Here is a 14192-nt window from a genome sequence, read left to right as displayed (position 1 = left end):
AGGACCCATGACCGGACGAAAGAGGATCCCTTCTTTCCCCCCAAATCACATTGTCATCTCCGAGGCCTTTTTTTTCGATGCGGATCGTACTTCCATGTACCACAGTCAAATGATTCCCGAAGATGGAAGAAGGATGGAGAAGAGATGAAGTCAGCGTTCGATGACCCTCCCCGGAAGAACCTTTGACCGACTTCCGAGCAACGGGCAAAGCTGCTCAAGCATACGATCCTGGAATCTTCAAACGCACGGCGAGAAAATAAAAAATGCATAGGTATATTCACAATCTGATCATCGTCGCCTTTTTGGTTACCAGGTACTTGTAATACCTTCAAATTCCAGTATTGACACACAGTTCCACGAAACAAGAAAATTACCCACAACTCCTTGGTTGAATGCTCGTGCCATGCCAAACCCGATGATTGTTCCTCCTTCAACATTGGTGTCAAATGGTCATGATTATATGTGCCTTTTTCCAACAAAAACAAAACAACTCTTATCTAGCCACTCATACCAACATCTCTGGCTTGTTGTATCATCATATTCAAAAGATCCTTTTCTGCCTGCGTAAAATCCTTCTTGAGAGGAGCATCGGTCGTCAGGCAACACATGTTGCTCTCTTCCAGTTGCCACGCTCCTGGCTCTCGAATATCCCTAGGCTCGATCAGATAGTGTTCGAATTTGCCAAACTTTCTCTTCTTCTTGTCGGCGAATTTGTTATCCTGGAGCCATCCATTGAACCACAATGGATTGCCTTCTAGGTCGAGATGGAGAAGCTGTGGTGAGCAAATCGTATAAGTTTCAGGATCGGTTTCAACTTCCGGTGCCGAATCGTCCTCCACCTCCTCCTCGACCTCGATTTCTTCTTCATGTTCGTTACCATCCCCGTCAAGCTTGATCTCCTTCTTCTTTGTCTTCACAATCTTCTTGGGTCGGTCTTTCTTCTCTTCTGTCTCCTTGGGTGGCTGCACGACACCCATAGTGCCGGCGTCACCTTGATGGAAGGTGTAGTCTTGATCGCCTACGAGTTCCCATCCTAACCAGAATGTTTCCTTGTCACCTGCAAAAACGATCAGCAAAACAGACTCATCAAGACCACGTAATGCAACATACCGTACACCATGTCATAGACACCGACTCTACCCTCATCCTTGTTGCCATCTCTATCAGGACCGTTCATTCTCGTGACAAGCAGAAGGGCAATAAAGTGCTTCCACTTATCGACAACAATCACACCGGATTCCTGCATGTGACCGCTGTCACCGGTCCAAAAGCGGCTCTGCTTCACCTGTCTTGAGATTGGCTTGGGAAGAATTTGCTGAAGCCAACGTTTCTTGGACTCGGGCATGATCAGTCGGTCCCTGAAGAAAAGAGCACCCGTTTTTCGGTAGGATGGGTCATCAAACAATACTTCCGGGTTCTTCATGAACAAGCTGTCGGCGTCGATAAAGATGACCTCTCGGAAACTGGAAAACAGAATCGCAAATGGTTTGGCGGCCCAACCGGCCAATTTCCAGCCCTCATCATTCACCATTTGGGCAATGTCTCGGGTCACGACCCCTTCCAGCGCTTCCAAATCCGCACGGTAATCCTCGCTCAAATCGGAATCACCCAGGTACATGACTTCGATTGGGAGGTCGCACCCAAGCTTGCGGAAGATGGGAATGGTTGTCAAGAGATAAGGTGCTTGGTCGTCTCCGGCCGTAAGGACGAGGCCTCGCCCTCCCTTTCTGAAGTGGGAATGCAAGGCCATGTGATCGGGGAAGTAAGGCGCTGTCCAAGGGAAAAGCAACTGGCCAAACTTGACGAGGAAATAACGATATGCCTCGTAGGTATGAATCATTTGTGCAATTCCCGAATCTGCAGGATCTTCGGATGTCGGCTGATGAACGTGATGGCGAAGATATTGAATCACATCGTCGCGAACATAGCTACCGCCTTCCTCGTCAAATGCCAGGTGAAGGTCTTCCCAAGCCTGGAAGAATTTCTTATATTCACGAGCTCGCAGACCCATTTCCCGCAACTTCTCCTTCCCGGTACCTTCAACAGGCCGAAGCAAGTCTCGACCCTCCATTTCGCCAGGCATGAGACTGATGACTCGGGTCAAAGCCTTCTCGAACTTGGGACGCTCAGAGAACTGGTTGGACTCAGCAGTTGATGGCTTTTGCTTTGACGTCGTCGGCCGCTTCGCCGGCTGAAGGGGTTCTTCGTCAGCTGGTTCTTCATCGTCCGCGTAATTGGCCTGTGGTTGCATTCTTGCGTTCTGCACTGGAGGTCGAGGATCTGCCGGCGCCGCTGGTTGAAGTTCCTCTTCAGCGGGCGGTGCTTTGAACGGTGGCGCATCTTGTTTTGGGCGGTTGGCCGGATACTCGGCAACCGGATCAGCTCCTGGAACATTTGGTTGTTGTCGTGCTGCATCGGGGTTTGGACTGAGAACCACCTCGGGGTCAGACGTATACGCCCTCAGCTTATCGGCGGGGGTCCTTGGTCCTGATTGAATACTCGGCTCGGAGCCAGTAGAAGAGAAGAAATAGATTAATGGAACACATATAAGAACTAGAATAATGATGGCTGTTTGGCGATGTTTGAGTGTCCTCCGCGACGGTCCGGCATCAGGCAACCCCGGGAAAGAGCGACCCTCTTTGAGAGGGTGTTGCTTGGGAGTAAACATGCCGCCAGAAACCCTCATCGGCAGCAGACTGTGGAATAAGACGATCAATCCTCGTTACGAAAGGGTTGATGTAGAGTTCTGTCGGGGCGCAAGAGGAGAAAACATGGGGCTTTTTGTGAAATGCAGGTGGGCGCGTTCCAGACGCGAAAGGGGGTTGAATAATCCAAATCGTAGTCTAGACAATTGAGCGGCCACCAAACAATCCGAAAGGGAGGACTAAAATGCGCGAGAGAAGAGAAGCAAAGATCACAGAAAGACCGACTTCAGCAAAGTGAGAAGATGTGTCAAGAAGATGAGATGATATAAAGGAGGCGTGTGGTGCTATGCGAAAAAGACAGGTGGAATCAGTCAAGGGTTGTTATTTACGGAGCACGAGGAGGCGATTGAATTTTTGGTGCCTTCACGCTCCTTCCACCCTCAGATCAGACACTCTTGCCTGCGCCAGAGGCCAAGACTCTCAAACGCTAAGATGCTATTGTAAGACGTTAAGACACCTGTTAGTCCCTCTTGGGTTTAGCGCGCCTCGCCTGTCACTTCCCCTTTAGGTCCCCAGCTTTTTCGCCCTCGCATCCCCCCCTTAGGCCCCCGGGCAAGCTAGAAGCACCAAGTACAAGTAGCTAACTAGTGTTACGATGCTCCTAGGTGCCTGACCTCCAGTCCAGGTTCCTACAGTCCTTGTCGTAGGGACTGCTGGTTCTCTGCTGATGCGGTTTCACAAAGACTAACTATCCCTACATAGATGTCCCCTGCGACCACCCTGCCATTGCACGCTCCTGGAGATGACCAAGCATGTGGCATGTGGCATGTGGCCTCGTGTCACCCCGTATGGCACATCTCTACGGCTCCTTGTGGAATGGTGATCATCCTGACAGGACTGATCAGTGAAACGGGAGTACAAGGAGACATATCTGCAGGCCCCAGTATTACACAAAGGGCAGCATCGGTACATGGCCAGAAAGTCTCCCTGACTATGGGTAGTCGGTGACTGTTGGGTACGGAACGCAGCTACGACATATTTATCGTAAATTTATTTGACACTGCAGGTGCCAAGTCAAATCAATTGACTGTCAATGACTTGCTCTTCCGTTGAGGATTCCTCATCGACCTCGTCACAAGGACAAAATCCAATTAGTGATGATGGGCAAGAAGCAAAAGCGTTTGACCGGTCACGCCAACCTCTGTTTCGGTAGTCTGGGTATCAATAGCCAAACCACCAAACACAACACCAACGCGGCCAATATTATCGGCTGCAACACCTTCACACCAGCTTTATTAGCGATGGCTCCTACAGCAAACGGCATCCATGTGCCACCGCTGGCTCCGAATGCGCATGCGAACCCGACGGCCGCGACATGGAGCCTTTTGGGCAGCAGCTTGGTAAGTACCACCACAGCCGCCGGAAACATTGGCCCCAGGAAGAAGCCGATAAACCCAATCATGACGGCACTGACATAGAAGTTCGGGATGAGCCAGAACAACAGTTGCAGCACCACGCTGCAGGTCACGTACGTGGTCACGGCCCATTTCTCACTCTTGAACAGGCGACCCGTTACAAATCCGAGAACGAACCTCCCGACCGTGATCCCGAGCCAAAATCCCGTCGAAGTCATTCCCGACGCAAAGGGAGAACCTTTCCTAACACGCAGCATAAAACTCACAATCCATCCTCCAATCGAGACTTCTGCGCCGACATATGCGAGCAGGAATATTGACGCAAGGATAGTGGCTTTGTTCTTGACCGCTTCAAGTGTTCTACTTTTGCCCTCTTCTCTCTTGCCGAAGGGGTTGAGTTTCTTCCACGTACTTTGCTCGTGTAGGGACTGCGAAGTCGCATCGGCAGATATGGTCGGCTGGGCTTCGCCAGCCATTGAACGCTGAGCACGGAAAGCGTGGGCGTCGGCCTTCCAGAAGGTGCCGACGAGGATGATAACTTCAATCGCCGAACCTCCTACCATGAGGTAGTAGAACTCGTACCATTTCCAGCCTGCTTTGGTGACGACCGACGTCGCTATGAGAGGAGACAAGGCTGCCCCGAGGCCATAGAAGCCATGGAGAAAGCCGAGCACTTCATTGGCATCAGCCATGTCACCGATCCAAGCGTTCCTATCGGGACAAGTTAGTATACCGATCTTGCTCGTGTCAAAAGGGGTGGGGGCGCTCACCACCCACTGTCCCCTAAACCATTCCCGAACCCCAAGAGGATATATATGACAACCAGCACCGGGTAAGGAGGATGCAGACAAATAGCAACTAAAGTGGCCCGTGGGTTAGCATGTAGGTGCCGATCCTTTTATGACTTGCTTACCAAATCCCAAAAGATGTGACATGCTCATGATGCAAGCGACCCCTCTCTGTCCATATACCATGTGTATGTGATTGTTAAGGAGCGCCGACAGTATATACCCCACCAGGGGACTCAGAAACACAAGCGAGATGATGGTATAATTGACATTATACCAGTCCTCAAGATAAGGGATCAGGGCCCCGTACGCGGCGTCACTGGCTCCTAGGATCATGAAGGACCAGAACGTTCCCGCGCAGCGCCAGACGTTGATCCGAGGAGAATTCCATTTTTGTAATTGTGGTTTGTTGTCAGTCTGTGGCGATGAAAAAGGGGCATTGGGGATGGTTGGTGCTGGAGGCGTTGCTGTTGTGGCTGCTTTCTCAGTGTCGATCCGTAGGTGAGATGTCGTTGGCAGTTCGATGATAGCAGTCGAGCTGTTCCCACCCGGTCCCGAGTTGATGGTTTGCATGGTTGAGTAGACGTTGGGTATTGACACAGATAGAAGACGGCGAGAAGTAATCAATCGTTGTAGCTTTTTAACATCAACAATGCAGAGTGCTGAGAGATGTTGCAATAATCAAAATGCTTTTTATCTTTCACCGCTTCGAATGCCGGTGGTGGCCGCGCTCCAGTCTTGTAAAAGACTCGAGATCATGATAATCATACAAACAAAACTTACGTACGTGGGCCCAGGCGTCGAGGAGGCCACAGAAGAAGTTCGGTGTTTGTTACTGCAGTGCGAATGGAGACAAAGTCGTGAAAGTAGAGAGTCCACCAGCAACGTCAAGGCGCAGAGGCATACCTAATGAATGTCCTCTTACAAAATGCAACGATGCCAGGACCCGGAGATTAACCGAGGAGCGTCACATTGTATCCCACTTGTTCAGCAAGAGGAACACGGCCCGCAGACGAAGAAGAAAAAGGTGATGGACGACGGGTTGGTCTGGGTCGAAAGTGGACGAAGCCGACACCGAAAGAGGAAATTCTTCCAGTTCGCTGGCACTGTGGGAAACTTTGGATGATTTGTATGGGGCCTGTGGAGTGCGGAGTAATACTCGCCCATATTGTCAGGATACACGAGACCAGGTAGATAGATACTGTACCCGGTGCCAGGGACGAAGTACTTACTATACATATCCTCGGCATCGTCCTCTGCGCTCGTACACTGTATAGGACACTATGATCACCCTACTCATACTGAATCAAATGGTACTCGTACTCCGTACAAGAGCTTGAGACAAGAGTCGTGAAATGGAACTCTGGATGTCTTCCCATCATCATCTCCATGATCAAAATTATGCTGAATCAAAACCGCGTTACTGCTCCACGCGTATAGATGGACCACTGAGCAGGTCAAAAACTTCGATCTGCCCTCTCGCGATCAACCGCATTTCCCTAACGCCAATGCTAAGTCATTCAGCCTTCCAGGAGGAGAAGGGGGAGGAGGTCCCTTTCGAGACTATGTTTGGTCAAAAGTCCATCGCTGACCCACCGACCTTGTCGTTGATATCAAGAACCCTGTATTTCGTTAGTTGGAAGCACACACCAACACCTCTAGCCATCAACTCACGAGTACTGTTTGACTAGTGTGCCCTCTCCTCCCTTCGCGAAATCAATGCTGAAAACGTAAAAGTTACCCTCATTCGTCACCACCATAACATGCGGAGAATTCGGACTCATCGCAACCACGCTGCGCAATTGACTAGGAGATGTTCCGGAGTTGCTCTTTGGCAGTCGGATCCAGGCAAAATCACGCGAAGGTTCCCACATCTCTGCCACTCCTTTGGGCAGATATCCGCCGACTGTTGAGGCAAGGTTGGTCCCCACATGTTGCGAAGTTCTTCGTAATAGGCCCATCAATGTGCCATTCGGTTTCCGGCTTGATATGGTTGTAGGGGATTCGCCCTCGCCTTCGTCCCCCTCAACCTGGTCGTACAAGGTGTCACTTCCCTGGCTCAACCGCCGAGTGAATGCTGAGCTGACCTTGGTGGGGGAAGGTACTTCATCTTGGTCGGGAGAGCGGCTCGGCGGAGGGCCCAATTTGAAGATATGCACAGTCTCTGTGGCCGACGACACGCACAGAAGAGTGGACGTGATGTTAAAAGCCATGCTGTATATTCTAGCCGGCATGGACCCTCTTCTAAACTGGTAAAGTTTGTGTGCGTCAGGAACAGAAAACACCCGAATGATCGTTCCCTTATCAGACGATGTCGCCAGAACGGTCCCTTCGTTGTTGAACGTTACACAAGACAGTGGTGATCGATGTGCTTCCACCACGTTAACCGCCTCCAGTTTAACGGCATCGAACAAGAGAACTTCGCCCGAAGTCGGAGGCACATGTGTACTATTGGGCGGCGCATGAGATGGAGGAGTAAATGAGGATGCTGAAGCCTTCTGTGGTAGGGGATAGGCTATGTAGCAATTGTCTGAAGAAGGAGACAGGCCACAAATCGCTGGATAAATGGTCAGTCAAGCTCCGGAGCCTGAGTCTTCAGAAGATGCCTTGCCTGTGGGATTTGGAGACGTCTCAATGGTGTAAAGTAGCTTCATGGTCTGTATGTCGTATAGATATATCTGGTCTTCTAGGACAATCACCAATCTCTTTCTATTCAACCGCACAGACAGAACCGTAGTGGGAAAGGTGAGCTCGCATATTATGGAATCCCTCTGCTCTTGTCAGCAAAGCTCGACCAACCATTATGAAATTGCCTCCTACTTTCGTGTTCTTGATCTGGAGTCGTCGCGGTGAAAGTATGAGGGCTACTAAGGAAGTCGAGAAGAGCATTTCGAGTATGGCGATGTTGCCGGCATCTCTGGACTCGAAGCATTTCGCAAAGGGGTCGGTTTTAAAGATTCGGAATCCTCTTGAGGTGCCTATTTTGGTCAGTGATAGAGCGAGAGCGTGAGCTGAGCGTGAGACGTACCTACAGCCAGGTGGCTGTAGTCCTGATTGAAAGTGACAAAGTTCATGGACATTTTGGAACGGCTGGGCCAGCTCACAGTGGAACTGTTTGTTGCCTGAGCAGGTCCATTGATCAAGTGCTGGAGGTTATTTCTTTCTGATGAGCTAATCTTGCAGATGGAACTGCTGAATCCAAGTGACCACGACGGTCGTTGGTGAATATATCAAACCCCAAGAGGCGGCGTATGCGATTGAGCGTCGAGTTTGGAGAACTAAGGGCGCATGTGACGTTGTACACTTACCGTGCGGACTGACTCGCGGGGGCCGATTGGCGCCTATTGCACGACTAAGCAAGGGAGGTACCTGCTTAAGACTGCCTTAGCTAAGCTTGCCTAGGGAGACATTTGCGGGGGGGCAACTGCTTAACGAACCCTACAGTCTTGGGCCTTGCAGCCTTAGGTGAGTCTTACTCTTGACCCAAAAGTTACGTCTGTCTACGTACTCGCCACCAAAGCACCATTGACCGTGCTTTCATACAGCCTCCGACATGGCTGACTCGATGGAGGTCGACGCTGATGGTCCACGAGGAGTCAAAAGGACTGCTTCTGAGGCAGGTCTACCTCCAGAAACACCTCGTCGTATCAAAGTGCGTTCCTATCTTCCCAAGAAGGACTTGTAATCCCCCTAATGCCTACCAGGCTCTGGATCAGGATGTCGTCAACAAGATCGCCGCAGGGGAAATCATTGTAGCCCCGATGCATGCTCTGAAAGAGCTGTTGGAGAATTCGGTTGATGCTGGGTCGACCATTGTGGAAGTCGTCGTCAAGGAAGGCGGTTTGAAACTGCTTCAGATTACAGATAATGGCCATGGGATCGAGGCAAGTCTCGTTCTCTGGATATCACTACAGCTCTAACATCATACAGAAGGATGACTTGCCGATTCTGTGCGAGAGGTTCACCACATCGAAGCTGAAGAACTTTGAAGATCTTTTGTCGATTGGAACATATGGCTTCCGGGGCGAGGCTTTGGCAAGCATCAGCCATATTGCCCATCTGAAAGTCACCACGAGGACCGTGAACTCTAGTTGTGCCTGGCAAGCTTTCTACGCTGATGGCAGACTTGCACCTTCGAAACCCGGGCAAAGTGCAGAGCCAAAACCAACTGCTGGTCGGGCGGGCACGCAGATTACTGTCGAGGACCTATTCTACAACATTCCCAACCGACGGCGAGCGTTCCGGTCACCCTCGGAAGAATATGCCAAAGTATTGGACGTTGTCACTCGGTATGCCGTACACCGAGAAGGAGTGGCATTCTCCATTAAGAAATACGGTGAATCCGGCACCGGTTTCTCTGTTGCAGCGGCAGCGACAAAGATTGACCGGATCAAGCAAGCTTATGGTGGTGCGGTAGCAAAGGAACTCATGGAGTTCAAGGTTCAAGACGACAAATGGGGGTTCAAAGCCTCCGGGTATGCCACCAATGCTAACTACAGCGTAAAGCGAACAACATTACTTTTGTTCATCAACAATCGATCAGTCGAATCGTCGGCGGTGAAGAAAGCCATTGAGCAGACATATCAAATGTTTCTCCCAAAGGGTGGTCATCCTTTTGTGTACCTCTCTCTTGATATTGACCCCGGCCGAGTCGACGTCAATGTGCATCCAACTAAACGCGAGGTTCATTTCCTGAATGAGGACGAGATTGTTGAGTTAGTATGCGATAATATTCGCGAGAGTTTAGCCAAGGTCGATACCAGCAGAACATTTAAAACGCAGACTCTTCTTCCTGGTGTCACCCCAATGACTCCGCTCAACCCCAGAGCGAGGGCATCTGAGAGCACTCCTCCCACAGACGGCAGTGCTCCAAACCGGCCTTCAACTACAAAGAAGCCCTATGAAAACAATTTGATCAGGACAGACTCGAAGATGCGCAAGATTACGTCAATGCTCCCCCCTGCGCTGTTGACCACAACTTCCCAGGACGGGCCCCCTGCGACTGGAGGAGTACGCTATTCCACCACCGATCGAGAACAAATCCAGATACGGCTCTCTTCAGTCAAGAACTTGCGAGCTGAAGTCCGTGAAGCAATGCATGATGGCCTAACCGAGGTCTTTGCTTCTCTTACCTACGTTGGTGTCGTTGATATCACCCGACGAATAGCGGCGATTCAAGCTGGGGTCAAACTATACCTTGTTGACTACGGCATGGCTGCGAATGAGTTCTTCTATCAAGTGGGGCTCACAGACTTTGGGAATTTCGGTCTGATTCAACTCCAGCCTGCGCCCAGATTGCGTGATCTGCTTGACATTGCCGCCGAGTATCAAATTGAGTCGGCGGCTGATTGCGCCCACCTTGACAAAGGGCAAGTGGTAGAGAAAGTGTATGACCAGTTGATGAGCCGGAGGCAGATGATTTCCGAGTATTTCGCGATGGAACTATCCGATGACGGGACGCTGGAGACTCTCCCTCTTCTGCTCAAGGGGTACATGCCATGTATGGCCAAACTGCCCACGTTTCTGTTGCGGTTGGGGCCTTTTGTCGATTGGACGCAGGAGGAGCCATGCTTCAAGACTTTCTTGCATGAACTTGCGTCTTTTTATGTTCCAGAACAGTTACCTCGACGCAAGTCCAACGATAGAAATCGTGCAACTACTCTTGCCACAGCCTCGGAGGACATCATGACCGGGACAGAGCCGGGTGGTGGGAGTGCCAGCAACCAGGAAGACGGGGATGACGACGACGACGACGACGAAAACGAGGACGACTTGGACGTAATGACTGAGAACCGACGGAAAGAACTCGAGCATGTGCTTGAACATGTCCTCTTTCCCGCATTTCGATCTCGCATTGTCGCCACGCAGAGTCTACTGGGTGGTGTGATGGAAGTGGCCAACTTGAAAGGCTTGTACCGTGTTTTTGAACGTTGTTGAGGGAAGTGAAGAAGTGGGGTGTTATCTTCTGTCTTGTGTACTCGGTCTTCGGGCTGTACTAGCTAGACGAGTTGTACGCTTACCAAGCCATAGCGGCTTATGAGGACGACATCAGCTGAAATGTAGATACGAATAGAAGAGGCTAGAAGCTAGCAGTTTGAAGAAGTAATGTTGCGAATCTGTGAATGAACCTTGAAGCTACTGAGACTTGTATCTTTCCTCCTGATAACGTATCCTCACCTCCTCGATCTCATTGCCATCGTAAGCACGTATCACATCAACACCCTCCTCCTCCTCCTCCTCCTCCTCCGCCACCACCACCACCACCCTCACTACAACCTAGATTATGATTCAATAGCTGTATTGTATTGTCTTGTCTTGTATTGTGTTGGGTTGAAGTCAATTGGTTCCATTATAAGTATACCACACATTCCCCAAGGTGCTCCTGGCGCTCCCATCGGCATTCAACAGCATGTCCGTTACGCCGTTTGCGCTCGGGAAATTGCCAAACCACGCGTATCTTTCTACCCAAGGCTGTTGATCCATCCATTTTGTTGCGTTTTTCATCTATTGCCAACCATTGGGAAAGAACGCTGTCAGTCTAGTTGTTGAGTAGAAGTTGCCTATGGGGGAGGTCTTGCGTCGGGTGGCGTGGGGAGGGGGGAGGTGAGTGCGCGTGGAGGGTACGGTTATGGATGTGCAGAGCATCCCGAGAGATGAAGAGAAAGACCAAGACTGAGAAAAGGGGAAAAAGACATTCAAAGAATAATCACTCACAAACTCAACAACGACATTCTGATCGTAGTCCCCTCTATCCATGCCAAACTCGGTGACCCAGACAGGATACTTGGCTTGCCCGGTGACATTGTACGCCGTCGTGACATGGTCCATGAAATATTGAATGTTATACGGACTCGCGTACCAGTGTATGTTGATAAAGTCGACCGTCAAGTTCATGAGCGTGGCGTTCCCCAGGAATCGAGCGAGGTAGTCTAATCCGCTTGGTGCGCCTATGTTCGTTACCGCCGGTGCACCGATTTTGACATGACCACCGCCGCTGCGACCACCGCCCTGTTGACCGGCACCACCAGAGGCACCGACGATAGAGGCAAAAGGCTGCAGGAAACGTTGATACCCGCTCAGCACGCTCGAGAGGTTCATGCACGCCGATTGGCCCGAGAAGCATGCGTCGGGCTCGTTGAAACCAAAGATGGCGTCGGTGCCGTAGTGAGAGATGCTGTAGTTGACGTTGCCGGCCCAGATTGACGTGAGGGACGAGGCATCATTGTACAGGAGCGGAATGTACCGAAACTGTGTGCTTGGGTACGCGCCGACGTTGTCCGAAGCGTTGGGCAGGGAGTAGTAGTTGTATGACCATGAGATGTATGGCGATGGAGGAGGGTAAAATGGTAGCGTCGTCACATTGGTGTAGGCTAACCCGCGCTTGGAGGGGTAGGACGGCAAGGAGGATAACGAGGAGGAGGTTGTTGCGGACGATACGGACGAGGTCGGTGTTCGAGACAGTCCCGATGATGCTGATGATGTGGGGCTTGTGCTTATACTTGTACCTGAACTTGATACTGGTACTGCCCCTCCTGCCGTTGTCGTAATTGGGGATGCATTGATCGCTGGAGATGTTGAGGATTGTGAGATGATAGGTCTGAGGGTGGTGGTGGTGGTGCTGCCGCCACTGCTACTGCTTTTGGAAGTAGCAACACCCGAAGAGGATGAGAACAACGAAGAAGGAGAAGGGCGACTGGAAAGCATGCTCGAAAAGGTTACAGATGAACTCAATAGGCCGGGTGGCACTGTGGTTGTGCTCGTGGCTAGGGATAAAGAGGGCACCGCCGAATATGTATACGAGCTACGAATGCTCATCAAGGCCGAACTTGATGTACGAGTCGTACTTATGCTGGGCCCGCTGAAGGCAGGAGAGACGGAGAATGTTGAGCTCAATGGCACTGAGCTGGCCACGGAAGAGAAACTGGCGGCCCATGAAGACGCAATCGTTGGTACCCTCGACGCTGACGGGCTGGCAATCGTGACGATACTCGTTGGGAATGTCGAGGTTGAATAAATCGGCGAGAACGGCGTTAAACTCTCACTCGTTGCAAGTCCCGTTCCACGTTGTGTCGAAGTCATGTGCGAGCTCAGAGGCTGTTCCATTATGCTCGTGTCCTCTGGACCAGACGTGGAAGATAACTCGGATGAAGCCATCTGTGAAGTCGTGCTTGTCAGTCCCGAGCCCTGGGATATAATGCTCGACTCCCTCTTCGAGGTTGACCCAGAATCGAATGTACTACTCTCCGCATTCGTAGACTCGGTGATCGTTTCAGTTGTCGACAGCGTCGCGAACAATGTCGTGGAAGTCGCAACTTCTGTATTCCCACTGGACACAGACACTGAAGTTCGACTGAATGACAAGCTCGTTGAAGTGGTCGGAAGGTCCACGAAATCTGGAATCATCGATATAGCCAGAGCTTCGAATGGAGGGACACTGTCTCTGAAAGCCACAACAATTTGTCCAGTTGGAAGTGTGTAGAAGGTAGAGTCTCCATAGACGAGAACTCCTCCTTGTAGACTCCATATAGTTTCGCCTTCTGGAGTCCTCGCATTTTGGAGTGGTTGGACTCCCGTAGATGTTCTTGTATACAGGTAGTCTCCTCTGTCATCAACCAGAAATCCATCAGGAGTAAGCTCAAAGACCACAGCCGCATCCCGGTCTGCGCTGAGAAATGCATCGCTATCGATGATGGTCACGTATTCATCTCCTCGCATTTGTAATCTGGAACTCGTCAAGCCTACTGTAATGATGAAAGAACCAGTTGTCGGAGTTGGAAATGTCGTGATTGTTGACGGGCTGCTTATTGTCGAATAGGTCAAAGAGGCGGTAGTCCAGTTAGACGTGGCTGTACTTGATGTAGAAGCCTGATTCTCGCCCCCAGATGAAGTCGACGAGCTGGTAGATGACCACCATGGCGTCGAGGTCGCATTACCGTATATCACTGTTGTTGTTAGATAGCACCCGTTAGACAAGAGTGACCCTGATCAACCATTAACGCGAATTCTTTGACTCGTAACCCGAAGTCTCACCAAGTTGCGCGGCTGAATGTCGAGCAAGGCAAGACGAGACAAGGACCACCAACTCAAGCCTAGCTCTCTTCCAAAGTTTCATTCTGGCTGCGAATGTTAGCTGCATCAGTGTCACGATATCCAAACGAAGTTGGACCGCGTGTCGTAGTACATCCCGGACTGTTAGTCCTGGACATTTTGTGTTTAGGAATGTGCCTGGCGGAATGCTAGAATTGGTCAGTGCACGGTTGAAAGCAAGACATAGCTGATCTGATAGGAACAATTGCAACTCTTTCGGACATGTAACTTCGATTAGTATAGCATTTCTCGTCTTT

At 50.8% G+C, this 14192-nt stretch overlaps 5 protein-coding genes across 5 annotated transcripts; 1 reads left to right on the top strand and 4 right to left on the bottom strand.

Moving 5' to 3' along the window:
- Window positions 1–497: 497 nt before the first annotated feature.
- On the bottom strand, window positions 498–2668 carry PV08_09174 (uncharacterized protein; the record flags this gene model as incomplete). The annotated part of the gene is made up of 2 exons (XM_016383494.1): window positions 498–1057; window positions 1111–2668. The coding sequence occupies 2 exons, from the start codon at window positions 2666–2668 to the stop codon at window positions 498–500; spliced, it is 2118 nt and encodes a 705-aa protein (XP_016232117.1).
- Window positions 2669–3834: 1166 nt separating this feature from the next.
- PV08_09173 (uncharacterized protein) lies at window positions 3835–5421 on the bottom strand (the record flags this gene model as incomplete). The annotated part of the gene is made up of 3 exons (XM_016383493.1): window positions 3835–4771; window positions 4831–4918; window positions 4974–5421. 3 exons carry the CDS (start codon window positions 5419–5421, stop codon window positions 3835–3837), a joined length of 1473 nt encoding a protein of 490 aa, XP_016232116.1.
- Window positions 5422–6421: 1000 nt separating this feature from the next.
- On the bottom strand, window positions 6422–7928 carry PV08_09172 (uncharacterized protein; the record flags this gene model as incomplete). Its single annotated transcript, XM_016383492.1, has 4 exons — window positions 6422–6470; window positions 6523–7405; window positions 7572–7826; window positions 7877–7928. 4 exons carry the CDS (start codon window positions 7926–7928, stop codon window positions 6422–6424), a joined length of 1239 nt encoding a protein of 412 aa, XP_016232115.1.
- Window positions 7929–8401: 473 nt separating this feature from the next.
- PV08_09171 (uncharacterized protein) lies at window positions 8402–10785 on the top strand (the record flags this gene model as incomplete). The annotated part of the gene is made up of 3 exons (XM_016383491.1): window positions 8402–8500; window positions 8553–8741; window positions 8779–10785. The coding sequence occupies 3 exons, from the start codon at window positions 8402–8404 to the stop codon at window positions 10783–10785; spliced, it is 2295 nt and encodes a 764-aa protein (XP_016232114.1).
- Window positions 10786–11352: 567 nt separating this feature from the next.
- PV08_09170 (uncharacterized protein) lies at window positions 11353–13563 on the bottom strand (the record flags this gene model as incomplete). The annotated part of the gene is made up of 1 exon (XM_016383490.1): window positions 11353–13563. One exon carries the CDS (start codon window positions 13561–13563, stop codon window positions 11353–11355), a length of 2211 nt encoding a protein of 736 aa, XP_016232113.1.
- Between the last annotated feature and the right edge of the window lie 629 nt (window positions 13564–14192).

This window comes from Exophiala spinifera, assembly GCF_000836115.1.
Source record: "Exophiala spinifera strain CBS 89968 unplaced genomic scaffold supercont1.7, whole genome shotgun sequence".
In the NCBI taxonomy this organism is placed as follows: domain Eukaryota; kingdom Fungi; phylum Ascomycota; class Eurotiomycetes; order Chaetothyriales; family Herpotrichiellaceae; genus Exophiala; species Exophiala spinifera.
Note: the sequence above shows the minus strand (reverse complement) of the source record. Positions and strands in the feature narration are given on the sequence as shown.